Source organism: Callithrix jacchus, chromosome 9 (assembly GCF_049354715.1).
Source record: "Callithrix jacchus isolate 240 chromosome 9, calJac240_pri, whole genome shotgun sequence".
NCBI lineage: Eukaryota > Metazoa > Chordata > Mammalia > Primates > Cebidae > Callithrix > Callithrix jacchus.
Window position 1 is genome coordinate 22,572,094 of NC_133510.1, and position 21,639 is coordinate 22,593,732.

Below are 21,639 nucleotides of genomic sequence, written 5' to 3' on the forward strand. Positions count from 1 at the left end.
TTTCTTGGTCTACTGAGATAGAGACAGGTAGAATACTCTATTAACCCTAACAAGGCCGGGCGCGGTGGCTCAAGCCTGTAATCCCAGCACTTTGGGAGGCCGAGGCAGGTGGATCACAAGGTCAAGAGATCGAGACCATCCTGGTCAACATGGTGAAACCCTGTCTCTACTAAAAATACAAAAAATTAGCTGGGCATGGTGGCACATGCCTGTAATCCCAGCTACTCAGGAGGCTGAGGCAGCAGAATTGCCTGAACCCAGAAGGTGGAGGTTGCAATGAGCCGAGATCATGCCATTGCACTCCAGCCTGGGTAACAAGAGCGAAATCCGTCTCAAAAAAAAATCCCTAACAAACCACCCAGGAGATAGATACATATTCCCCTCTGGCATCCCACTAGCCACCATCCACCTTACGATTCTTTTTCTTATCTTATCTGGATACATAATCCCTCAACACAGTGTCCTCATTGCTGCTGTGTACTTAGGTTTTATGAAAATACTTATAGCAGTGCTCGCTTCGGCAGCACATATACTAAAACTGGAGCAATACAGAGAAGATTAGCATGGCCCCTGCACAAGGATGACACCCAAATTCGTGAAGTGTTCCATATTTTTAAAAATTTTTTTAAATATATATAAAAATATATAGCAATTTTGTTTGGTTCTTTTGCTTCTTATTCTAGTCATTTATTTATTTATTTGTTTGTTTGTTTAGAGCTGGAGGGTCTCATTATGTTGCCAAAACTGGCCTTGAACTCCTGGGCTCAAGCAATTTTCCCACCTCAGTCTCCCGAGTAGCTGAAAATATAGGCATGCACCACCACCCCAGCTCTGGCCAGCTTCTCTTTCTTTTTTTAAAATTAATTAATTGACCGGGCGTGGTGGCTCATGCCTGTAATCCAAGCACTTTGGAGGTCAAGACAGGCAGATCACCTGAGGTCCAGAGTTCAAGATCAGCCTGACCAACATGGTGAAACCCTGTCTTAAAAAAAAAAAAAGAAAAGAAAATTAATTAATTAATTTAGTAGAGACAAGGTCTGGCTATGTTGCCCAAGCTGGTCTTGAACTCTTAGCCTAAAGCAATCTGTCTGCCCCAGCCTCCCATAATGCTGGGAATATGGACAAGGGCCAACATGCCCAGCAGCAGTTTCTCATTCTTGAGATTGAATCTCATTGTCCTTCCTTTGGGCCAATCTGGAAAAAAAAAAAGGTCTAGCCAGGCACAGTGCTTCACACTTATAATCCCAGAACTTTGGGTGGATCACCTGAGGTCAGGAGTTTGAGACCAGCCTGGCCAGCATGGTGAAACCCATCTCTACTAAAAATACAAAAATTATCCAAGTGTGGTGGCACATGCCTGTAATTCCAGCTACTTGGGAGGCTGAGGCAGGAGAATCACTTGAACCCAGGAGGCAGAAGTTGTAGTGAGTCGAAATCGTGCCACTGTACTCCAGCCTGGGCAACAAGAGTGAAACTCCCTCTAGAAAAAAAAAAAAAAAAGGTCTGGCTGGGAGTGATGACTCACACCTGTAATTCCAGCTCTTTGGGGTGCCGAGGCAGGAGGATGGATGGAGCTCAAGTGTTCACCACCAGCCTGGGCAACAAAGTGAGACCCCCCTCTCTACAAAAAAATATAAAAATATTAGCTAGCTGTGGTGGTACATGCCTGTGGTTCCAGCTACTTGAGAGGCTGAGGTGGGAGAATTGCTTGAGACACGCAAGTTGAGGCTGCAATGAGCTGTGCTGTCTCACTGCCCTTCAGCCTGGACAACAGAGCAAGAACCTGTCTTAAAAAGAGTACATTAAATAAATAGGGTCGGGCATAGTGGCTCAGGCCTATAGTCCCAACACTTTGAAAGTCCAAGCCAGGCAGATTACTTGAGGTCAGAAGTTCGAGACCAGCCTGGCCAACATGGTAAAACCTTGACTCTACTAAAAATATATAAATTAGCCAGGCATGGTGGCTGGCGCACGCTATAGTCCCAGCCACTTGGGAGGCTGAGGCGGGAGAATTGCCTGAACCCAGAAGGCAGAGGTTGCAGTGAGCCAAGATAGCACCACTAATCTCCAGCCTGGGTGACAGAGTGAGACTGTCTAAAAAATAATAATAAGGAGGAATTGGGGAGGGGTGGGGGGAATAAAATAATAATAATAATAATAAGGCTGGGCATGGTGGCTCATGCCTGTAATCCAAGCACTTTGAAGGCCAAGGCAGGAAGATCACCTGAGGTCGGGAGTTCAAGACCAGCCTGACCAACATGGTGAAACCCCGTCTTTATTTAAAAAATAATAATAGGCCAGGCGCGGTGGCTCACGGCTATAATCCCAGCACTTTGGGAGGCCGAGGCGGGTGGATCACGAGGTCAAGAGATCGAGACCATCCTGGTCAACAAGGTGAAACCCCATCTCTACTAAAAATACAAAAATTAGCTCTGCGTGGTGGTGCGCGCCTGTAGTCCCACCTACTCAGGAGGCTGAGGCAGGAGAATTGCCTGAACCCAGAAGCTGGAGGTTGCAGTGAGCCGAGATGGTGCCATTGCACTCCAGTGTGGGTAACAACAGGAAACTCTGTCTCAAAAAATGCATAAATAAATAAAAATAAAAAATAGTAATAATAAACAAATACATAAATATGTCTTTGGAAGTCAAGGCTAGATTTTGTCTAGCCAATGCCTGATGCCATGTAAGATATCAAGAGTCTTCATCTTTTCCTAGGACTATAATGAGTTCAACCTTCTCTTTGTCTTAAAAGATTATACCAGCGGTCAATCACACATACTCAAAAAAGTCTGTCTAGTTCAGTGTTTCTCAAACTTCAGTACACATTGGTGTCCCTAAAAGTGGCTGACTCCTGAATCCCACCCAGATATTTTGAAAATACTGACCCCTGAATCTCACCCACAGATTCTAATTTAATTTATCTGAGGTGTGTCTTGGACATCATATTTTTTTTATTTTTTTGAGACAGAATTTCCCTCTTGTTGCCCAAGCTGGAGTACAATGGCATGATCTTGGCTCACCCCAACCTCCGCCTCCCCAGTTCAAGCGATTCTCCTGCCTCAGCCTCCCGAGTAGCTGGGATTAAAGGCATGCGCCACCATGCCCAACTAACTTTGTATTTTTTAGTAGAGATGAGGTTTCTCTATGTTGGTCAAGCTGGTCTCGAACTCTAGACCTCAGGTGATCCATTCGCCTTGGCCTCCCAGAGTGCTGGGATTATGGGCATGTGCCATCTCACCTGGCCCATAATTTTTTAAAACTCAAGTGATTCAAGTGTTGACAGCCACTGGTCTAGTTTGGTGGTTTTCAAACTTTTTTTTCTTTTTAAATAAAGACAGGGTTTCATCATGTTGGCCAGAATGGTCTCGAACTCCTGACCTCAGGTAATCCGCCTGCCTCTGCCTCCCACAGTGCTGGGATTACAGGCCTGAGCCACCGCTCCTGGCTTTTTTTTTTTTTTTTTTTTTTTTTTTAAATAAAGGCTTTTCGAACTTTTTTTTTTTTTTTTTTGAGACGGAGTTTCGCTCTTGTTACCCAGGCTGGAGTGCAATGGCGCGATCTCGGCTCACTGCAACCTCCGCCTCCTGGGTTCAGGCAATTCTCCTGCCTCAGCCTCCTGAGTAGCTGGGATTACAGGCACACGCCACCATGCCCAGCTAATTTTTTGTATTTTTAGTAGAGACGGGGTTTCACCATGTTGGCCAGGCTAGTCCTGAACTCCTGACCTCCGGTAATCCACCCACCACGGCCTCCCACAATGCTGGGATTACAGGTGTGAGCCACCGTGCCCGGCCGGCTTTTCAAACTAAGCAGCATCTAAGGATCTGATTAAAATGCAGAGTGTAGGCCGGCGCGGTGGTTCACGACTGTGATCCCAGAACTTTGGAAGGCCGAGGTAGGCGGATCACAAGGTCAAGAGATCCAGACCATCCTGAACGTGGTGAAACCCTGTCTCTACTAAAAATACAAAAAATTAGCTGGGCATGGTGGCGTGTGCCTGTGGTCTCAACTACTTGGAAGGCTGAAGTGGAAGAATTGCTTGAACCCTGGAGGCGGAGGTTGCAGTGAGCCGAGATTGCACCATTGCACTCCAGCCTGGCGACAGAGCAAGACAACATCTCAAAAAAAAACAAAATAAAAATGCAGAGTCTGATTCAGCAGGTGTTGTGGGGGACCAGTTATGAGATTGATTCTCATATGGACACATCTGCATCAAGAATTTCAATTTCTTTTTTTTTTTTAAATAATTTCGCCAGGTGCGGTGGCTCATGCCTGTAATCCCAGCACTTTGGGAGGCCGAGGCGGGTGGATCACGAGGTCAAGAGATCGAGACCATCCTGGCCAACACGGTGAAACCCGTCTCTACTAAAAATACAAAAAAAAAATAGACGGGCGTAGTGGCACGCGCCAGTGGTCCCAGCTACTCGGGCAGCTGAGGCGGAAGAATAGCTTGAACCCAGGAGGTGGAGGTTGCAGTGAGCCAATTGCCACTGCACTCCAGTCTGGTGACAGAGCAAGATTCCGTCTCAAAAAAAAAAAACAGAATTTCAACTTTTTCATTTTGTTTTTTGTTTGTTTGTTTGTTTGTTTTTCCTTTTTGTAGAGAATGGGGTCTCGCTATATTGCCCAGGCAGGTCTCGAACTCCTGGGCTCAAGCTATCCTCCTGCCTCTGCCTCCTTAAGAGCTGGGATTACAGGCGTGAGCCACAAGGCCCAGCTCATTTTCTTTTTTGAGACAGAGCTTCACTCTTATTGCCCAGGCTGGAGTGCAATGGCATGATCTCAGCTCACTGCAACCTCTGCCTCCCAGGCTCAAATGATTTTCCTGCCTCAGCCTCCCAAGTAGCTGGGATTACAGGTGCCCGCCAACACATCTGGCTAATTTTTTTTTATTTTTAGTAGAAACAAGGTTACACCTTATTAACCATGGCTGGTCTCAAACTCCTGACCTCAGGTGATCCTCCCGCCTTGGCATCCCAAAGCGCTGAGATTACAGGTGCGAGCCACAGCACCTGGCCAATTTTCTCATTTTCTAGAGCTAACTGAACACATATTTTTCAAAACAATTGGGCCAGGCGCAGTGACTCACACCTGTAATCACAGTACTTTGGGAAGCCGAGGTGGGGGGATCACTTGAGGATGGCCAGGAGGCCAGCCTGGGCAACATAGCAAGATCCTGACTCTATTTAAGAAAAAAATTAAAAGAGTGCGGAGTTTCAGTGGCTTACAATCAGATATCCCCTATCAGGAAATCCTACTATCAGGTCTTCTGCTTTCAGGAAGCTCTAGAATTCTGCATTAGCAGCATGTTTGTATGCTGGTGGGAAAGACCAAGTGCTGAGGAAAATACCGACAATACAGCAAGCAGCTTGAGAATTGCTGGAATCATGTCTTGGGCAGTCAGAGAGGATGAACTCAAGTACAAACCAAAACCTACTGGCCTTAGGAAGGAGTGTGGACATTTTATGCAGGACAGATTTATGCTGTAGAAACTTACCTACTTTTTTGTAGTTTTAGAGGAAGGAAGATATCCTCCTATATTTCCAAGATTCTTTTAACTAACGGCTTTTTGTTAGGAATGCCTGCATTCTCACAATTGAACACAGGAATAGAACCAGTGGAGAAGTTCAAAACTGACAATATGAAAAAATTAAAATCAGAGAGCTTCTTTTATTATTATTATTATTTTTGCAACAGAGTCTTGCTCTGTAGCCCAGGCTGGAGTGCAGTGGCACAGTCTTGGCTCGCTGCAAGCTCCGCCTCCCAGGTTCAAGCAATTCCCTGCCTCAGCCTCCAGAGTAGCTGGGATTACGGGTGCATACCACCACACCCGGCTAATTTTTGTATTTTTAGTAGAGACAGGGTTTTACCATGTTGGTCAGGCTGGTCTCGAACTCCTGATCTCATGATCTGCCCGCCTCAGCCTCGCAAAGTACTGGGATTACAGGTGTGAGCCACCATGCCTGGCCTGAGAGCTTCTTTTAACATTTGGAACTAAGAAAGAAAATTCTGGCCGGGCGTGGTGGCTCACACCTATAATCCCAGCACCTTGGGAGGCTGAGGCGGGGCAGATCGCTAGGTCAGGAGTTTGAGACTAGCCTGAGCAACATGGTGAAACCCCATCTCTACTGAAAATGCAAAAATTAGCTGGGCGTGGTGGCATGCCCCTGTAATCTCAGCAACTAAGGAGGCTGAGGCAGGAGAATTGCTTGAACCCGGGAGACAGAGGTTGCAGTGAGCTGAGATTGTGCCATTGCACTCCAGCCTGGGTGAGAGAGCAAGACTTCGTCTCAAAAAAAAAAAAAAGAAGAGAAAATCCTATTCCTGTAACTATGTGAGCAAATGGTGGTTTTGAATTTAAGCTGAAGAGTTTGAGGTTACAGGAAGAAAAAAAAGAAGAATGAATTTTATACTAAATGCTAACGAAACTGATAGACAACTGCTTGAGAAAAAAGGAAACCTTGTCCCTCTGCCAGCAGAACTTTTTGCTGTTCAGTGCCTCTTCGCTAAAACAGGCACCCAGCCACAGGATCAAATGTTGTTTCTTGGAACTAACAGCAGTAGACCAATTTGTTTACAGTTTGCCTCACCATTTATGACTCATTTCTGTTAATAGTATTTCTGGGAAGATAGCTCCAGAAATTATGTCCTAAACTTAATTCAGGTCAACTAATACAAATATGACATTTTTATGACTATAAAAAACTATTGTGTTAGTGCAAAAGAAATTGTGATTTTTGTCATGAAATGTAATGGCAAAAACTGCAATTATATTTGCACCAAATTAGTAAATAAGGCTGGGTGCGATGGCTCACATCTATGATCCCAGCCCTTTGGGAGGCTGAGGCAGGCAGATCAATTGAGGCCAGACTTTGAGACCAACCTGGCCAATGTGGTGAAACCCTGTCTCTACTAAGTACAAAAATTAGCTGAGCATGAAGGTACCCACCTGTAGTCCTAGCTACTCAGGGGGTACTTGGATGTGGGAGAATCGCTTGAGCCAGGGAGGTGGAGGATGCAGTGACCTGAGATTGAGCCACTGAACCCCAGCCTGGGCAACACAGTGAGACCCTGTCTCAAAAATAATAATAATAATAGGTTGATAAGTAAAAGCTGAATGTTTCTATTTTTCCTCCTCTTCCTCCAAGAGCCTGATGTGACATCCCTCATCCCTGCCTCCATACTGGTGTTAACCACACCTTCAATCACTTCCTCTGGAATGATACCTTATCTTTGTACACAAAAGGATCACTAGTCCTCTCATATTTTACAAATATCCCACCACTGACCTTATACCCTTCCACAGCAGATCTAGTTTTCCTCTTTTTTTTTTTTGAGATAGAGTGTTGCTCTTGTCGTCCAGGATGGAGTGCATTGGTGCAATCTTGGCTCACTGCAACCTCTGCTTCCCAGGTTCAAGCGATTCTCCTGCCTCAGCCTCCCAAGTAACTGGGACTATAGGCATGCACCACCATGCCCAGCAAATTTTTGTATTTTTAGCAGAGATGGGGATTCACTATGTTGGCCAGGCTGGTCTCGAACCGGCCTGCCTCGGCCTCCCAAAGTCTGGCATGACAGGTGTGAGCCACTGCACCTGGCCTGGTTTTCTTCTTGTATTCTCATGTAACCTCTGCTGCCACAGTGGTTTCCCCTAATAATCAATTAAGACAAAAATGTGTATTCACAAAACAAAAATGAATTAAGGGCAGAGGTGGGGTGAAGGTGCCGCAGGAGCTTTGGGCTCTGCTAGCTGTTGCGTCAGTTTGCCCCATTTCCTCTTGGCCACTCAGTCCAAGTGGGCGGGCCTGTGTGAGTGGTGCAGGGATAGCAGCTGTATCGGGAGGTAGATTCCATAGCCTTTGCCTATCTCACGTAGGGCATCTTGGGCGACACAGGTGTTGGTAAATCATGCTTACCGCCACAGTTTACAGACAGGAGGTTTCAGCCAGTGTGTGACAGTACTACTGGTGTAGTTTCGCGCTCGAAGGAGAACTATTGATGGAAACAAACACTGAGATATGCATTACAGCAAGGCAGGAATTGTTTTCTTCCACCACGAGGTCTGATTACAGGTGCAGCAGGGGCTTAAGTAGTCTATGAAATTGCAAGGAGAGATGCGTTCCACCACTCGACAGGCTGGCTGAAAGATGCCCGCCAGCATTCCAGTTCCGCATGGTCATCATACGTATTGGAAATAAAAATGATGCAGAATCCAGAAGAGAAGGATTCTAGGAGAATTGCTCGAACCCAGAAGGCGGAGGTTGCGGTGAGCCGAGATCGTGCCATTGCACTCCAGTCTGGGTAACAACAGCGAAACTCCGTCTCAAATTAAAAAAAAAAAAAAAAAAAAGTGAAGCTCTTGCACCAGGACGTGGACTTATCTTCACAGAAATTTCTGCTAAGACTGCTTCCAATGTAAAAGAGGCATTTACTAATACAGCAAGAGAAACTTATGAAAAAATCCAAGGAGTCTTTGACATTGATAAGGAGGCAAATGTCTTAAAATTTGTTCTCGATAATACAATGTGTGCAGGAAATCCGGGAGGATGTGGGTGGGGCTGCTGTTGATTTGAGTGTTGACAGCTGCTGGTCTAGTTTGGTGCTTTTCAAACTTTTAAGCAGCATCTAGGGATCTGGTTAAAATGCAGAGTCGGATTCAGTAGGTGTTGTGGCGGACCAGTCTTGAGATTGCATCTCATATGGACACACTGCATCAAAAATTTGAATTTTCTGTCTAGTTGCACAAACAGGGACCTACTCACTTATTCTTTACCCTCTCTACTCCTGCTCAGCTGAGACATGAAACTACTTGAAATGTTTTTTTTTTTTTTAAAGATGGGGTTTCACCATGTTGGTCAGGCTGGTCTTGAACTCCCGACCTCAGGTGATCCATCTGCCTTGGCCTCCAAAGTGCTTGGATTACAGGCATGAGCCACCATGCCCAGCCTAATGTTTTTTTCTTTTTTCTTTTGAGATGGAGTTTCACTCTTGTTGCCCAGGCTGGAGTGCAATGTCGAGATCTTGGAATCTCAGCTCACTACAACCTCCGCCTCCCGAGTTCAAGTGAGTCTCCTGCCTCAGCCTCCTGGAAGTAGCTGGGATTACAGGTGCCTGCCACCACGGCCAGCTAATTTTTGTATTTTTAGTAGAGATGGGGTTTCACTATATTGGCCAGGCTGGTCTTGAACTCCTGACCTCAGGTGATCCACCCACCCGAGCCTCTCAAAGTTCTGGGATCACAGGCCTGAGCCCTGCCTTTTTTAATTAATTTATTTTTTGAGAGAGAGTCTTGCTCTGTCGCTCAGGCTGGAGTGTACTGGAGCTGTCTGGGCTCACTAAAACCTCTGCCTCCCAGGTTCAAGCAATTCTCCTGCCTTAGCCTCCTGAGGAGCTGGGAATACAGCTGCATGCCACCACACCCAGCTAATTTTTTGTATATTTAGTACAGATGGGCTTTCACTATGTTTTGTTTTTTGTTTTTGTTTTTGTTTTTTAGCGAACAGCTCCTTGCTGTAGGGTTTCACTATGTTGGCCAGGCTGATCGCCAGCTCCTCACCTCATGATCCGCCCACATCAGCCTCCCAAAGTGCTGTGATTGTAGGCATGAGTCACTGCACTCAGCCTGAAATTTTGTTGTTGTTTTTGTTTTTGAGATGGAGTCTCACTCTCTGGCCCATGCTGGAATGCAGTGGCAGATCTTGGCTCACTGCTAACTCCACTTTCTGAGTTCACCATGTCGGTAAGGCTGGTCTTGAACTCCTGCCTCAGCCTCCTGAGTAGCTGAAATTACAGGCTCCTGCCACCATGCCTGGCTTGTATTTTTAGTAGAGACAGGGGTTTTGCCATGTTGTCCATGCTGGTCTGGAACTCATGACCTCAAGTGATCCTTCTACCTTGGCCTCCCAAAGTGCTGGGATTACAGGTGTACGCCACAACACCTGGCCTAAATCTGTCTTTTTAAAATTAATATTAACCATTTATCCAAAGTTATACAAAAATTCAAAGGATTAAAGTCTTCTTTGACATGTTTAAAACCATTTCAAGGTAGGCATAGCTGGGATGACAGGCACCTGGCATCACACCCGGCTAATTTTTGTATTTTTTGTAGAGATGGAGTTTCACCATGTTAGTCAGGCTGGTCTCGAACTTCTGAGCTCAAGTGATCCACCAGCCTCGGCCTTCCAAAGTGTTGGGATTACAGGCACAAACCTCCATGCCTGGCCTACAAAGCTTTTCATCTTGAAGCTTCATCTGGTTTTATTTTTCCCCAGAATAGAGCCCAATATCAAGGATTTATCTGATTTTCTTTCCTTTTTATGTATTTATTTTTTTGTTTGCCTTCTGAGCATGCTTACTCTCTGGAGAAGAAAATCAGTTCCCTTACTTTATGCTAATGAATCATTTTCATTTCTTTTATTTTTTTTTTTTTGAGACCGAGTTTTGCTGTTGTTACCCAGACTGGAGTACAATGGCACGATCTCGGCTTATCGCAACCTCCGCCTTCTGGGTTCAAGCAATTCTCCTGCCTCAGCCTCCCGAGTAGCTGGGACTACAGGCGCGCACCACCATGCCCAGCTAATTTTTGTATTTTTATTAGAGACGGGGTTTCACCTTGTTGACCAGGGTGGTCTCGATCTCTTGACCTCGTGATCCACCCATCTTGGCCTCCCAAAGTGCTGGGATTATAGGCGTGAGCCACTGCGCCTGGCCTAATGAATCATTTTCAACTGAAAATAGTAGAGTCAATTTTGAGCATTGCCATCCTCCACTGACCTCCCTTCATCATATGGATTTGTTCCACAAAACTTCTGGCCCTTTCAGACAAGCAAATACTCCTTCGAAGGATGAAAAGTTGGGCTGGGTATGGTGGTTCATAACTGTAATCCCAGCACTTTGGGAGGCTGAGGTGGGTGAATCACCTGAGATCAGGAGTTTAAGACCAGCCTGGATAATATGGTGAAACTCTGTTTCTACTAAAATTAAATAATCTATGAAATTTAGCCCGGCGTGGTCACATCGCGCCTGTAATCCCAGATGCTTGGGAGGCTGAGGCAGGAGGAGAATCACTTGAACCCAAAGATGAAGGTTGCAGTGAGCTGAGATCACAACACTGTACTCCTGCCTGGGTGACAGGGTGAGACCCCATTTCAAAGAAAAAAGAAAAAAAGAGCCAGGTGCAGTGGCTCGTGCCTGTAGTCCCAGCTACTCGGGAGGCTGAGGTGGGAGGATCGCTTGAGCCCAGGAGTTCTGGGCTGTAGTGTGCTATGCCGATTGGGTGTCCGCACTAAGTTAGGCATTAATATGGTGACCTCCCGAGAGCTGGGGACCACCACGTTGCCTAAGGAGGGGTGAACTGGCCCAGGTCGGAAATGGAGCAGGTCATAACTCCCGTGCTGATCAGTAGTGGGATTGCACCTGTGAATAGCCAGTGCACTCCAGCCTGGGCAACATAGCAAGACCCTGTCTCAAAAAAAAAAGAAAAATAAAAAAAATAAAAGCTTGTGCTGGCCTAGGGGCTTACACCTGTAATTCCAACAGTTTGGGAGGCTGAGACCAGTAGATCTCCTGAAGTTGGGAATTTGAAACCAGCCTGACCAACATGGAGAAACACCCATCTCCACTAAAAATACAAAATTAGTGAGACATGGTGGCACATGCCTGTAATCCCAGCTACTCAGAAGGCTGAGGCAGAAGAATCGCTTGAACAAGATCTCCCGATTGTACTCCAGCCTGGGCAGCAAAAGAAAAAGTCTGTCTTGAAAGAAAAGAAGAAAAAAGGAAAGGAAAGGAAAGAAAAGAAAATAAGGAAGAAAGGAAGGAAGGAAAGAGAGAGAAAGAAAAAAGAAAGAAAACGTATCAAAAGTGTAGTATCTCAAAAGGCCCCTATTTGATGGTAAAGACTTAAATGTGTATGTTTCGGCACAGGTTTTATTTTTCAAAGAATATTTCATCTTACTGAATATTTGTTGAATAAAATTGTAAGAAAAAAATGTATGTTTCAATCTCTCCAAATTGCAAAAAAATGCTAAATCTTCCCATGGACTTCATTGAATGCCAAAATCATTGAAAACTAGGCTTAATGGCTATGGAATCAATTTCCAAAAATGTAAGATTCTCCTTTAATAACTCCATTAGAGTTACAATATTAAGGCTGAAGCATCCAATCCAGAAACTGCACCATCCTTTTCCAAGGACATGGTTTCATCATTTAAAGACTGATGCCAGGCTATGGGTGGTGGCTCATGCCTTTAATCCTGACACTATTTTTTTTTTTTTTTTTTTTTGCGACTGAGTTTCACTCCTGTTGCCCAGGCTGGAATGCAATAGTGAGATCTCAGCTCACTGCAACCTGCCTCTGCCTCCTGGATTCCAGAGATTCTCCTGCTCAGCCTCCTGAGTAGCTGGGATTACAGGCACATGCCACTACACCCAGCTAATTTTTTGTACTTTTAGTAAAAACAGAGTTTCACCACGTTGGCCAGGCTGGTGTTGAACTCCTGACCTCAGGCGATCCACCCACATTGGCCTCCCAAAGTGCTAGGATTACAAGCATGAGCCACTGATCCCGGCCAATCCTACTACTTTGGGAGGCCCAGATGGGTGGATCACCTCAGGTCAGGAGTTTGAGACCAGCCTGGCCAACATGGTGAAACCCCATCTCTACTAAAAATACAAAAATTAGCTGGGCATGGTGGTGGGCACCTGTAATCCCCAGCTACTCAGGAGGCTGAGATAGAATCATTTGAACCTGGAAGGCGGTGGTTTCAGTAAGCGAAGACTGCTCCATTGAACTTCAGCCTGGACAAGAGCTAAATTCTGTCTCAAATAATAATAGTAATAACATTATAGGCTGGGCGCAGTGTCTCACGCCTGTAATCCCAGCACTATGGGAGGCCGAGACAGGTGGATCACCTGAGTTCAGTAGCTTGAGACCAGCCTGACCAACATGGAGAAACCCCATCTCTACTAAAAATACAAAATTAGCTGGGCGTGGTGCTACATGCCTCTAATCCCAGCTACTGGAGAGGCTGAGGCAGGAGACTCCCTTGAACCTGGGAGCCGGAAGTTGTGGTGAGGTGAGATCGCGCCATTGCACTCCAGTCTGGGTAAAAAGAGTGAAACTATGTGCAAAAAAAAAAAGATATATTACCATAAGTACTACAAAGGGGCAGGTCCTCATTTTGCTGGGTGTCCTGCCCTATTCCAGGTGACCCAGGAACAAGAGATAGAAAAGGTCACAAACCTAGCACTCAAGTTTTCTTTTCTTTTTTTTTTTCTGAGGCAGGGTCTCACTCTGTCACCCAGGCTAAAGTTCAGTGAGTTGATCACGGCTCACTGCCTCCTTGGTTAAAGCGATCCTTCCGCCTTGGCCTCCCAAGGATCTGCGACCACAGGTACGTGCCACCACGCCAGACCAATTTTTAAATCGTTTTTTCTAAAGATGAGGTTTTACCACGTGCCCAGGCTGGTCTCGAACTCCTAAACTTAAGGGATCCTCCCGCCTCCGCCTCCGCCTCCCAAAAACTGGGATTACAGGCCTGAGCCACTCCCTCTGGCCGGCACTCAAGGTTTAAAAAATCATTCCTGAGTTCTCTTGCCAAACCACTGAGTACCTTCATAATCGCCCATCCCTAGTGAAGCAGTTTACCCAAATGACTCTATTTACCCTCTCGAATTGATTCGGGGAAAGGTAAGTCTCTTTAACCTCATATCATCCCACTGGGCTGAGAAAATTGAGGAAACAGTGAGGGGAGGGGAGGTCCACATCTTCCGCTTCCGTTCCCCACCAGAACGAGAAGCCGGAAGCCAGGATTTCTGACATCCCAGTCCCAAGCCCGCTGCTTCCCGAGAAAGAGGCGGCAAACTCCACCCAGCTCTTTCCTGCAGAAACGCACTGGGACGCAGACACCGCCAGGCCGCATCTCCTGGGCGCTGCAGGTGGAGGCAGGGTAAATGGTGGGCTGAGGAGGCCGAGGGCAAAGGTGGGCACACTCGAGTGGGTACCCCTCGGTCCCGACGAGTCGCTTCCTGGATGATGTATCCTTAAGATTTTAGAAAAATACCTTATATTTTTCCTCAAAATCACATAAGTATGTTTCATTAGCTCAACTAGCTACAATAAGATCTGTAGGGGGCCAGGTGCGGCGGCTCATGCCTGTAATCTCATTTTGGGAACCAAAGGCGAGTAGATCACTTGAGCTCAGCTCGAGACTCCAGCCTGGTGACAGAGCAAGTCTCTGTTTAAAAAAAAAAAGCCGGGCGCGGTGACTCACACCTGTAATCCTAGCACTTTGGGAGGCCGAGGTGGGTGGATCACCTGAGGTCAGGAGTTCAAGACCAGCCTGACCATCATGGTGAAACCCCATGTTTGTTTTAAAAAATAAAAAAAAAAATTAGCTGGGCATGGTGGCTGCACTCGGGACGCTGAGGCAGGAGAATCACTTGAACCCATGAGGTGGAGGTTGCAGTGAGCCAAGATTGTGCCATTGCACTCCAGCCTAGGCTACAGAGTAAGACTTGGTCTTTTTTTTTTTTTTTTTTTTTTAAAGAAGTGGGTCAGGCGCGGTGGCTCAGGCCTGTAATCCCAGCACTTTGGGAGGCAGAGGTGGGCAGATCACGAGGTCAAGAAATCGAGACCCTCCTGGCCAACATTGTAAAATCCCGTCTGTACTAAAAATACAAAAATTAGCCAGGCGTAGTGGCCGGTGACTGCAGTTCCAGCTACTTGAGAAGCTAAGGCAGGAGAATCGCTTGAACCTGGGAGTTGGAGGTTGCAGTGAGCCAACATCTTGCTGCTGTACTCCAGCCCAGGTGACAGAGTGAGATTCTGTCTCAAAAAAAAAAAAATCTGTAGGGGAGGTTATTTTCCTCTAGGGATATTTATTTATTTTATTTTCCTTCTACAACCATAGCACCCACCAAAGGATGCGTACGTGGACATGAACATGGTTGTTTTAGAAATAGCTTTTATTTTTTTTTCCTCCTGCATAGTTTTTTTTTTTTTTTTTTTTGAGACGGAGTTTCGCTCTTGTTACCCAGGCTGGAGTGCAATGGCACGATCTCGGCTCACCGCAACCTCCGCCTCCTGGGTTTTCAGGCAATTCTCCTGCCTCAGCCTCCTGAGTAGCTGGGATTACAGGCACGCCCCACCATGCCCAGCTAATTTTTTGTATTTTTAGTAGAGACAGGGTTTCACCATGTTGACCAGGATGGTCTCGATCTCTTGACCTCGTGATCTACCCGCCTCGGCCTCCCAAAGTGCTGGGATTACAGGCCTGAGCCACCACACCCGTCCTGATGTTTTAATTTTTTAGAGACATAGTCTTGCTCTGTTACCCAGGCTGGATGGAGTACAGTGGTGCAGTCATAGCTCACTGCAGCTGTGAACTCCTGAGCTCAAGGGATCCTCCCACTTCAGTCTCCCAAGTAGCTGGGGCTACAGGCCTATGCCACCATGTCTTGCTGGTTTTGGTTTTTTTTTTAATTAATTAATTTATTTATTTTAGAGGCAGAATCTAGCTATGCTGGTCTTAAACTACTGGCCTCAAGCAATCCTCTTGCCTTGGCCTCCTAAAGTGCTGGGATTATAGGCGTGAGCCACCATGCCTAGCCTATGCATGTCTCAATTGCCCCACTGCTGCTTGGTAATGAGGATTAGCTTCATACTCTATCTACCACAACACGCGCTGAGTGCAGAAGGAAGCTCAGCAACTACTGAAAGATACTTGCCCCATTTGGCCTCTTGAATTTTGCATAAATGTTGTTTGCTCATGCTGCAGTTTTCATATTTCTTAGGTTCTTTTAGTCCTGAAATCTGAGTGGATATGGGTTCAGAACAATCTTGGCAGTAGTTCTTACCAAACTATCAGATGCAGTACATATGTTTCTTCATGGGGTGAGGGGGGAGTAGGAGTGTGACTTAACAATCAAGGGAAAGTAATGTGAGTTTCTTTAATTGCACTGAGATATGCCAAGATTGTGCCAATGTTTATATTTCTCTGTGCAGTAAATATTGGCTAGAAGTGGCAGTATTAAAATCTAATGATAAGTCATTATGAGCTTTCAAATTAAAAGAAAGAGTCTGAGTGAGGTGGTTTATGCCTCTAATCTCAGCACTTTGAGAGGCTGAGAAGGGAGGGTCACTTGAGGCCAGAAGTTCAAGATCAGCCCGGGCACCATAGTGAGAGCTCCGTCACTACTAAAAATCTTGTTTTTTTTTTTTTATTTGAGACGGAGTTTCACTCTTGTTACCCAGGCTGGAGTGCAATGGCACGATCTCGGCTCACCACAACCTCCGCCTCCTGGGTTCAGGCAATTCTCCTGCCTCAGCCTCCGGAGTAGCTGAGATTACAGGCGCGTGCCACCATGCCCAGCTAATTTTTTGTATTTTTAGTAGAGACAGGATTTCACCATGTTGACCAGGATGGTCTCGGTCTCTTGACCTCGTGATCCACCCGCCTCGGCCTCCCAAAGTGCTGAGATTACAGGCTTGAGCCACCTCGCCCGGCCCTAAAAATCTTTAAAAAATAGCTAGGAGGCCGAGCATGGTGGCTCACGCCTATAATCCCAGCACTTTGGGAGGCCGAGGCGGGTGGATCACGAGGTCAAGAGATCGAGACCATCCTGGCCAACATGGTGAAACCCTGTCTCTACTAAAAATACAAAAAATTAGCTGGGCATGGTGGCGCGCACCTGTAGTCCCAGCTACTCGGGAGACTGAGGCAGGAGAATTGCTTGAACCCGGGAGGCGGAGGTTGCACTGAGCCGAGCCGAGATCGCGCCACTGTACTCCAGCCTGGCTCCTGGCGAAGGAGCGAGACTCTGTCTCAAAAAAAAAAAAAGAAAAAAAAATACAAAAAATTACCTGGACGTGATAGCTCACATCTGTAGTCCCAACTACTCAGGAGGCTGAAGCAGGAGAATCGCTTGCACCCAGGAGGCGGAGGTTGCAGTGAGCTGAGATGGTGCCACTGCACTCCAGCCTGGATGACAGAGTGAAACTCTCTCAGAAAAAAAAAAAAAAAAAAAAGACCAGAAAGACTGCCCCATGCACATCTGTAGAAGTGGAGTTTTAACCTGAGCATTCCATTTGTGCTTGACACAGAAATGGAAGATTCAGTGCTCCCCCAGCAGGTGAGTTTCAGGGTCTGAAGAATTGCCTGTCCGTGCCCGCTGCCTGGCCTCCAGCACCCGCTTCATCCTGCTCGCTCTCTCGTGTCGCCCCTCGGAGCAGCAGCCGCCGCGACCGCCGCGACCCAGAAAGAAGTCAGAGACCCTGCGAGGTCGCTGCCACCGCCATGTCCAAGAATAAAGGTAAAGGAGGAAAAATAGACGTAAAGGTAAGAATTGAGAACGAATCTGAAAAAAAGAGAACTGGTATTCAAAGAGGATGGTCAGGAGTATGCTCAGGTAATCACACTGTTGGGAAATGGACGGCTACAAGCAATGTGTTTTGATGGCGTAAAGAGGTTATGTCACATCAGAGGAAAATTGAAAGAAAAGGTTAAGATGAATACCTCTGACATAATATTGGTTGGTCTCCGAGACTACCAGGATAACAAAGCTGATGTAATTTTAAAATACAATGCAGAGGAAGCTAGAAGTCTGAAGGCATATGGTGAGCTTCCAGGCATGCTAAAGTCAATGTAACTGATACATTTGGTAGGGAGATGAGGATGAAATTCAGTCTGATGACATTGGAGATGATGATGAAGATTTGACGACATCTAAACTGAACTCAAGATTTTACATTCCATCTTTTCTGAAGATTGTCCTACGGTTTGGATTTTGGCCATGATAAAGAAGATTAAAATTTCATTAGCATGAATACAGTTCGTTAAAGCAGGGGGAAAAAAAAGAAGTGCCTTTCAACAGAAGACTTCTTAAGGAACTGCCGTTTTAACATGGGTATATTTTTTAAAGCCTATGCCTTTTTTTCTTTCTTTTTTTGGTTAATGTCAGATATTAGGTTACTCTCTGTGGGAAAGTTTACTTCTCTTTTAAAAAGAATAATTTAAAGTCTTTGATATAAAAATACTGGGAATTTTTATATCCCAATATTTGCCTCTGCAAAATAGATCTCCGGAAATGTATGTTTTATATTTAGAAACTGCCAGCATCTAGAACACCAGGACATTTTCTCACGGACATGTGAAAATACATTGTCAGCTGGGCACTGTGGCTCACGTCCATAATCGTAGCACTTTGTGAGGCCAAGGCAGGTAGATTGCCTGAGCTCAGGAGTTTGAAACCAGCCTGGCCAACAAGGTGGCAGCCTGGGTGGCAGAGCAAGACTCTTAGAATACTGGAGTAAAAATCTGACTCTTAATTGGTTAAAATTCAAATGAGCACAGTTCTCAGCTCTCCAATTAATCTCTACTGTGTTTCGGCTGCTAGTACTCCAGAAGTTACCGTTTTTTTGAATTTTTTTTTTTTTTGCCAGACAGAGTTTCACTCTTGTTGCCCAGGCTGGAGTGCAGTGGTGAGATCTTGGCTTCCTGCAACCTCTACCTCCTGGATTCAAGCGATTCTCCTGCCCTAGCCTCCTGAGTAGCTGGGATTACTGGCACCCACCACCATGCCTGGCTAATTTTTTGTATTTTTAATAGAGACAGGGTTTCACCATGTGGGCCAGGCTGGTCTTGAACTCCTGACCTTGGGTGATCCACCCACTTCGGCCTGCCAAAGTGCTAGGATTACATGCATGAGCCACCGAGCCAGGCCTTGTACTTTCTTTTTTGTAGGAAATTCTGAGTAGTCCCTGTGGTGAGCTGGAGGGCTGGCTCCCTCTTGGGGCATTAGCTTCTTCACCAAGGTTTATTGACTACAGCTCTCAGAAAGGAAAACAAAAGCCTGCCCACCGGGCTCACGCCTTTGTTGTTCCGACTCAGTCTCAAAACAAAACAAACAAACAAACAACAACAATAAAAAGCCTGCCCACTGTTGTAATCTAAGCCAAAGGGTTGTCTTTTTTTTTTTTTTCAGATGGATTCTCATTCTGTCACCAGGCTGGAGTGCAGTGGCATCATCTAGGCTCACTGCGACCTCCACCTACCGGGTGCCACCACACCCAGCTAATTTTTGTATTTTTAGTCGAGACGGGGTTTCTCTATGTTGGCCAGGATGGTCTCGATCTCTTGACCTCGTGATCCTCCCGCCTTGGCCTCCCAAAGTGCAGGGATTGCAGAGGTGAGCCACCATACCCTGCCCGGTCCTCGTTTTCTAAACTGCAGGTGGCATATGAGATGGTGAAGCCAGACAGAGCAGGGGTTCTCAAAGTGTGGTCCTGAGCGAGCAGCATGGCTGTCACCGGGGACTTGCCAGCTGTTAGGGCTCAGAAAACAATACCCCAAAATTTGGTGCCTTGGCATATTGAGTACTTTGGGGTTTTGTTTTTGTATACCATGTTTATGTGTTCAAGTATCTTAAAAAACGGCAGTGGGGGGCGCTATGTTGCCTAGGCTGGTCTTAAACTCCTGACCTTAAGCAACCTGAGTAGCTAGAACCGCAGGGACAAGCCATTGTGCTGGGTCATGCTGAGTATTTAGAACTGAGGGATGTTGGAAGGGCCTCAGAAGCAAAGTCTCTCTCTGAACTTTTCCTGCTCTCCCATCCCCCATTCCCTTCTCTCTCAAGACAGGCTTCACTGGGTTTCCCCACTTAGTCTTTTGGTCCAGTCCTACATTTCTACACAGCTGTCCATTCTTTACAGAAGCTAAGCATAAAAATAGACATTTTTTTTCTGAGTCTTTCAATCTTCATCTCTGAAGGCTCCTTTGTCAGGTAAAACTTTGATTAGATAAATTTGTTGTGCTTTTCTCTTGTTAATCTGCCTTTTGTCATTGGAGTGTCCTCCTGACTCTTACTATCAGGAGGAAAGGGATCACACCCTCTCCGCCCCTACACAGACATGCAAATTTTTGAGTCCCGCGTGTGAATTACTGAAACAGAAATTCTGGGGTGGGACCCAGGAACCTAATTCAACAAGCCTTCCTGGGGATTATTATGCATGCTAAAGTCTGAGAGCCACTGGCAGGGGGAAGGGGAAAGGGAGAGGCAGGTAGGATGCTTTCCAGAGGATACAGGGTTTTGCAATTTCAATAATTCCTTGTGGCTGTTCCTCTGCAATAGAATAGCTATGAGGAGCATTCCTAAGTAGGAAAGTGTACTAGAAAATCACTGTGCCACCCTCTTTTTGTGCCTACCTCTTAATCAGGTCATTGTTAAGCAGATCTGTCAAATTATTCAAAGCAGATTTGAATAAATGTGTTGCACTGAGGGTTCAGGGGGCTTATTTATGATGCGCCCTTTTTTTTTTTTTTTAAGATGGAGTCTTGCTCTGTCGCCCAGGCTGGAGTGTAGTGGCGCGATCTCGGCTTGCTGCAACCTCCGCTTTCTGTGTTCAAGCAATTCTGCTGCTTCAACCTCCCTATTAGCTGGGATTACAGGTGCATGCCACAATACCTGGCCAATTTTTGTATTTTTAGTAGAGATGGGGTTTCTTTCTTTCTTTTTTTTTTTTTTTTTTGAGACGGAGTTTCGCTCTTGTTACCCAGGCTGGAGTGCAATGGCGCGATCTGGGCTCACCGCAACCTCTGCCTCCTGGGTTCAGGCAATTCTCCTGCCTCAGCCTCCTGAGTAGCTGGGATTACAGGCACGCGCCACCATGCCCAGCTAATTTTTTGTATTTTTAGTAGAGACAGGGTTTCGCCATGTTGACCAGGATGGTCTCGATCTCTTGACCTCGTGATCCACCTGCCTTAGCCTCCCAAAGTGCTGGGATTACAGGCTTGAGCCACCGCGCCCGGCCTAGAGTCGGGGTTTCAACATGTTGGCCTGGCTGGTCTCCAACTCCTGACCTCAGTTGATTCGCCTGCCTTGGCTTCCCAAAGTGCTGGGATTACAGGCATGAGCCACCTCACACCTGGCATCCAGATGTGCCTTCTTTCATCACTTACCTGTACTGTTGTTCTTTTTCACTTTGAAAACGTAAAGCCTTCTATCAAGTATAGATCGTTACCTTCTCATATCCCTGCATATCTTTCTTACTTTTGAGATTTATAATCAGGCAGTCTTTCTTCCTCTCCAGGCTTTGCCACTTACCTGAGCTCTGATCTACAAGTTACTGCCCCACTCTGAACTTCAGCTTCACATTTGTCTCCATAGCTCAGGGGTTAGAGCACTGGTCTTGTAAATTTCAGCTTCCTCATTCATAAAATAAGGACTAGAATAATTTCTATCTCATAGTATTAGTTTAAGCATTAAATAATATTTAATATCCTTATCTTAATAGCATATTACTAAATAGTAAAATAGTCATTAGCTGGCTGAGGTGGGAGGATGGCTTGTGTCAGGAGTTTAAGGCTGCAATGAGCTATGATTGCACCATCGCACTCCAGCCCGGGTGACAGAGTGAGACTTTGTCTCAAAAAAAACAAGTAAACATTTAATAAACATGAAGTCATATTTTTGTTGATATTCATTAATCCTCATATTATCCCTGGGACCCTGGCTTTCTTTCTATAGATGTCCTTCTTTCCTAAGTCATTGAGAAAACTGAGGCAGTTAATGTGTGATTTTCCTCAAACTTCCCCCTCCCATAAAGTTACCTTGTCCACTGGCCACCCCACCTGCGGAGGT

General features: G+C 45.9%; 1 protein-coding gene and 1 non-coding gene across 2 annotated transcripts in view; both read left to right on the plus strand.

Moving 5' to 3' along the window:
• The first annotated feature begins 508 nt into the window (after positions 1–508).
• Positions 509–615, plus strand: LOC118144568 (U6 spliceosomal RNA). The gene has a single exon (XR_004729336.2). It is a non-coding gene; the product is annotated as a U6 spliceosomal RNA (small nuclear RNA).
• A 7,557-nt stretch (positions 616–8,172) lies between these two features.
• The window catches only part of LOC100412981 (uncharacterized), a 28,416-nt gene continuing 14,949 nt past the window's right edge, over positions 8,173–21,639 (plus strand). The window contains exons 1-3 of the mRNA XM_078338147.1: positions 8,173–8,185; positions 13,739–13,949; positions 17,105–17,339. Of these exons, the coding sequence (XP_078194273.1) occupies positions 8,173–8,185; positions 13,739–13,949; positions 17,105–17,339 (459 nt within the window). The remainder of the gene's footprint in view (positions 8,186–13,738; positions 13,950–17,104; positions 17,340–21,639) is intronic.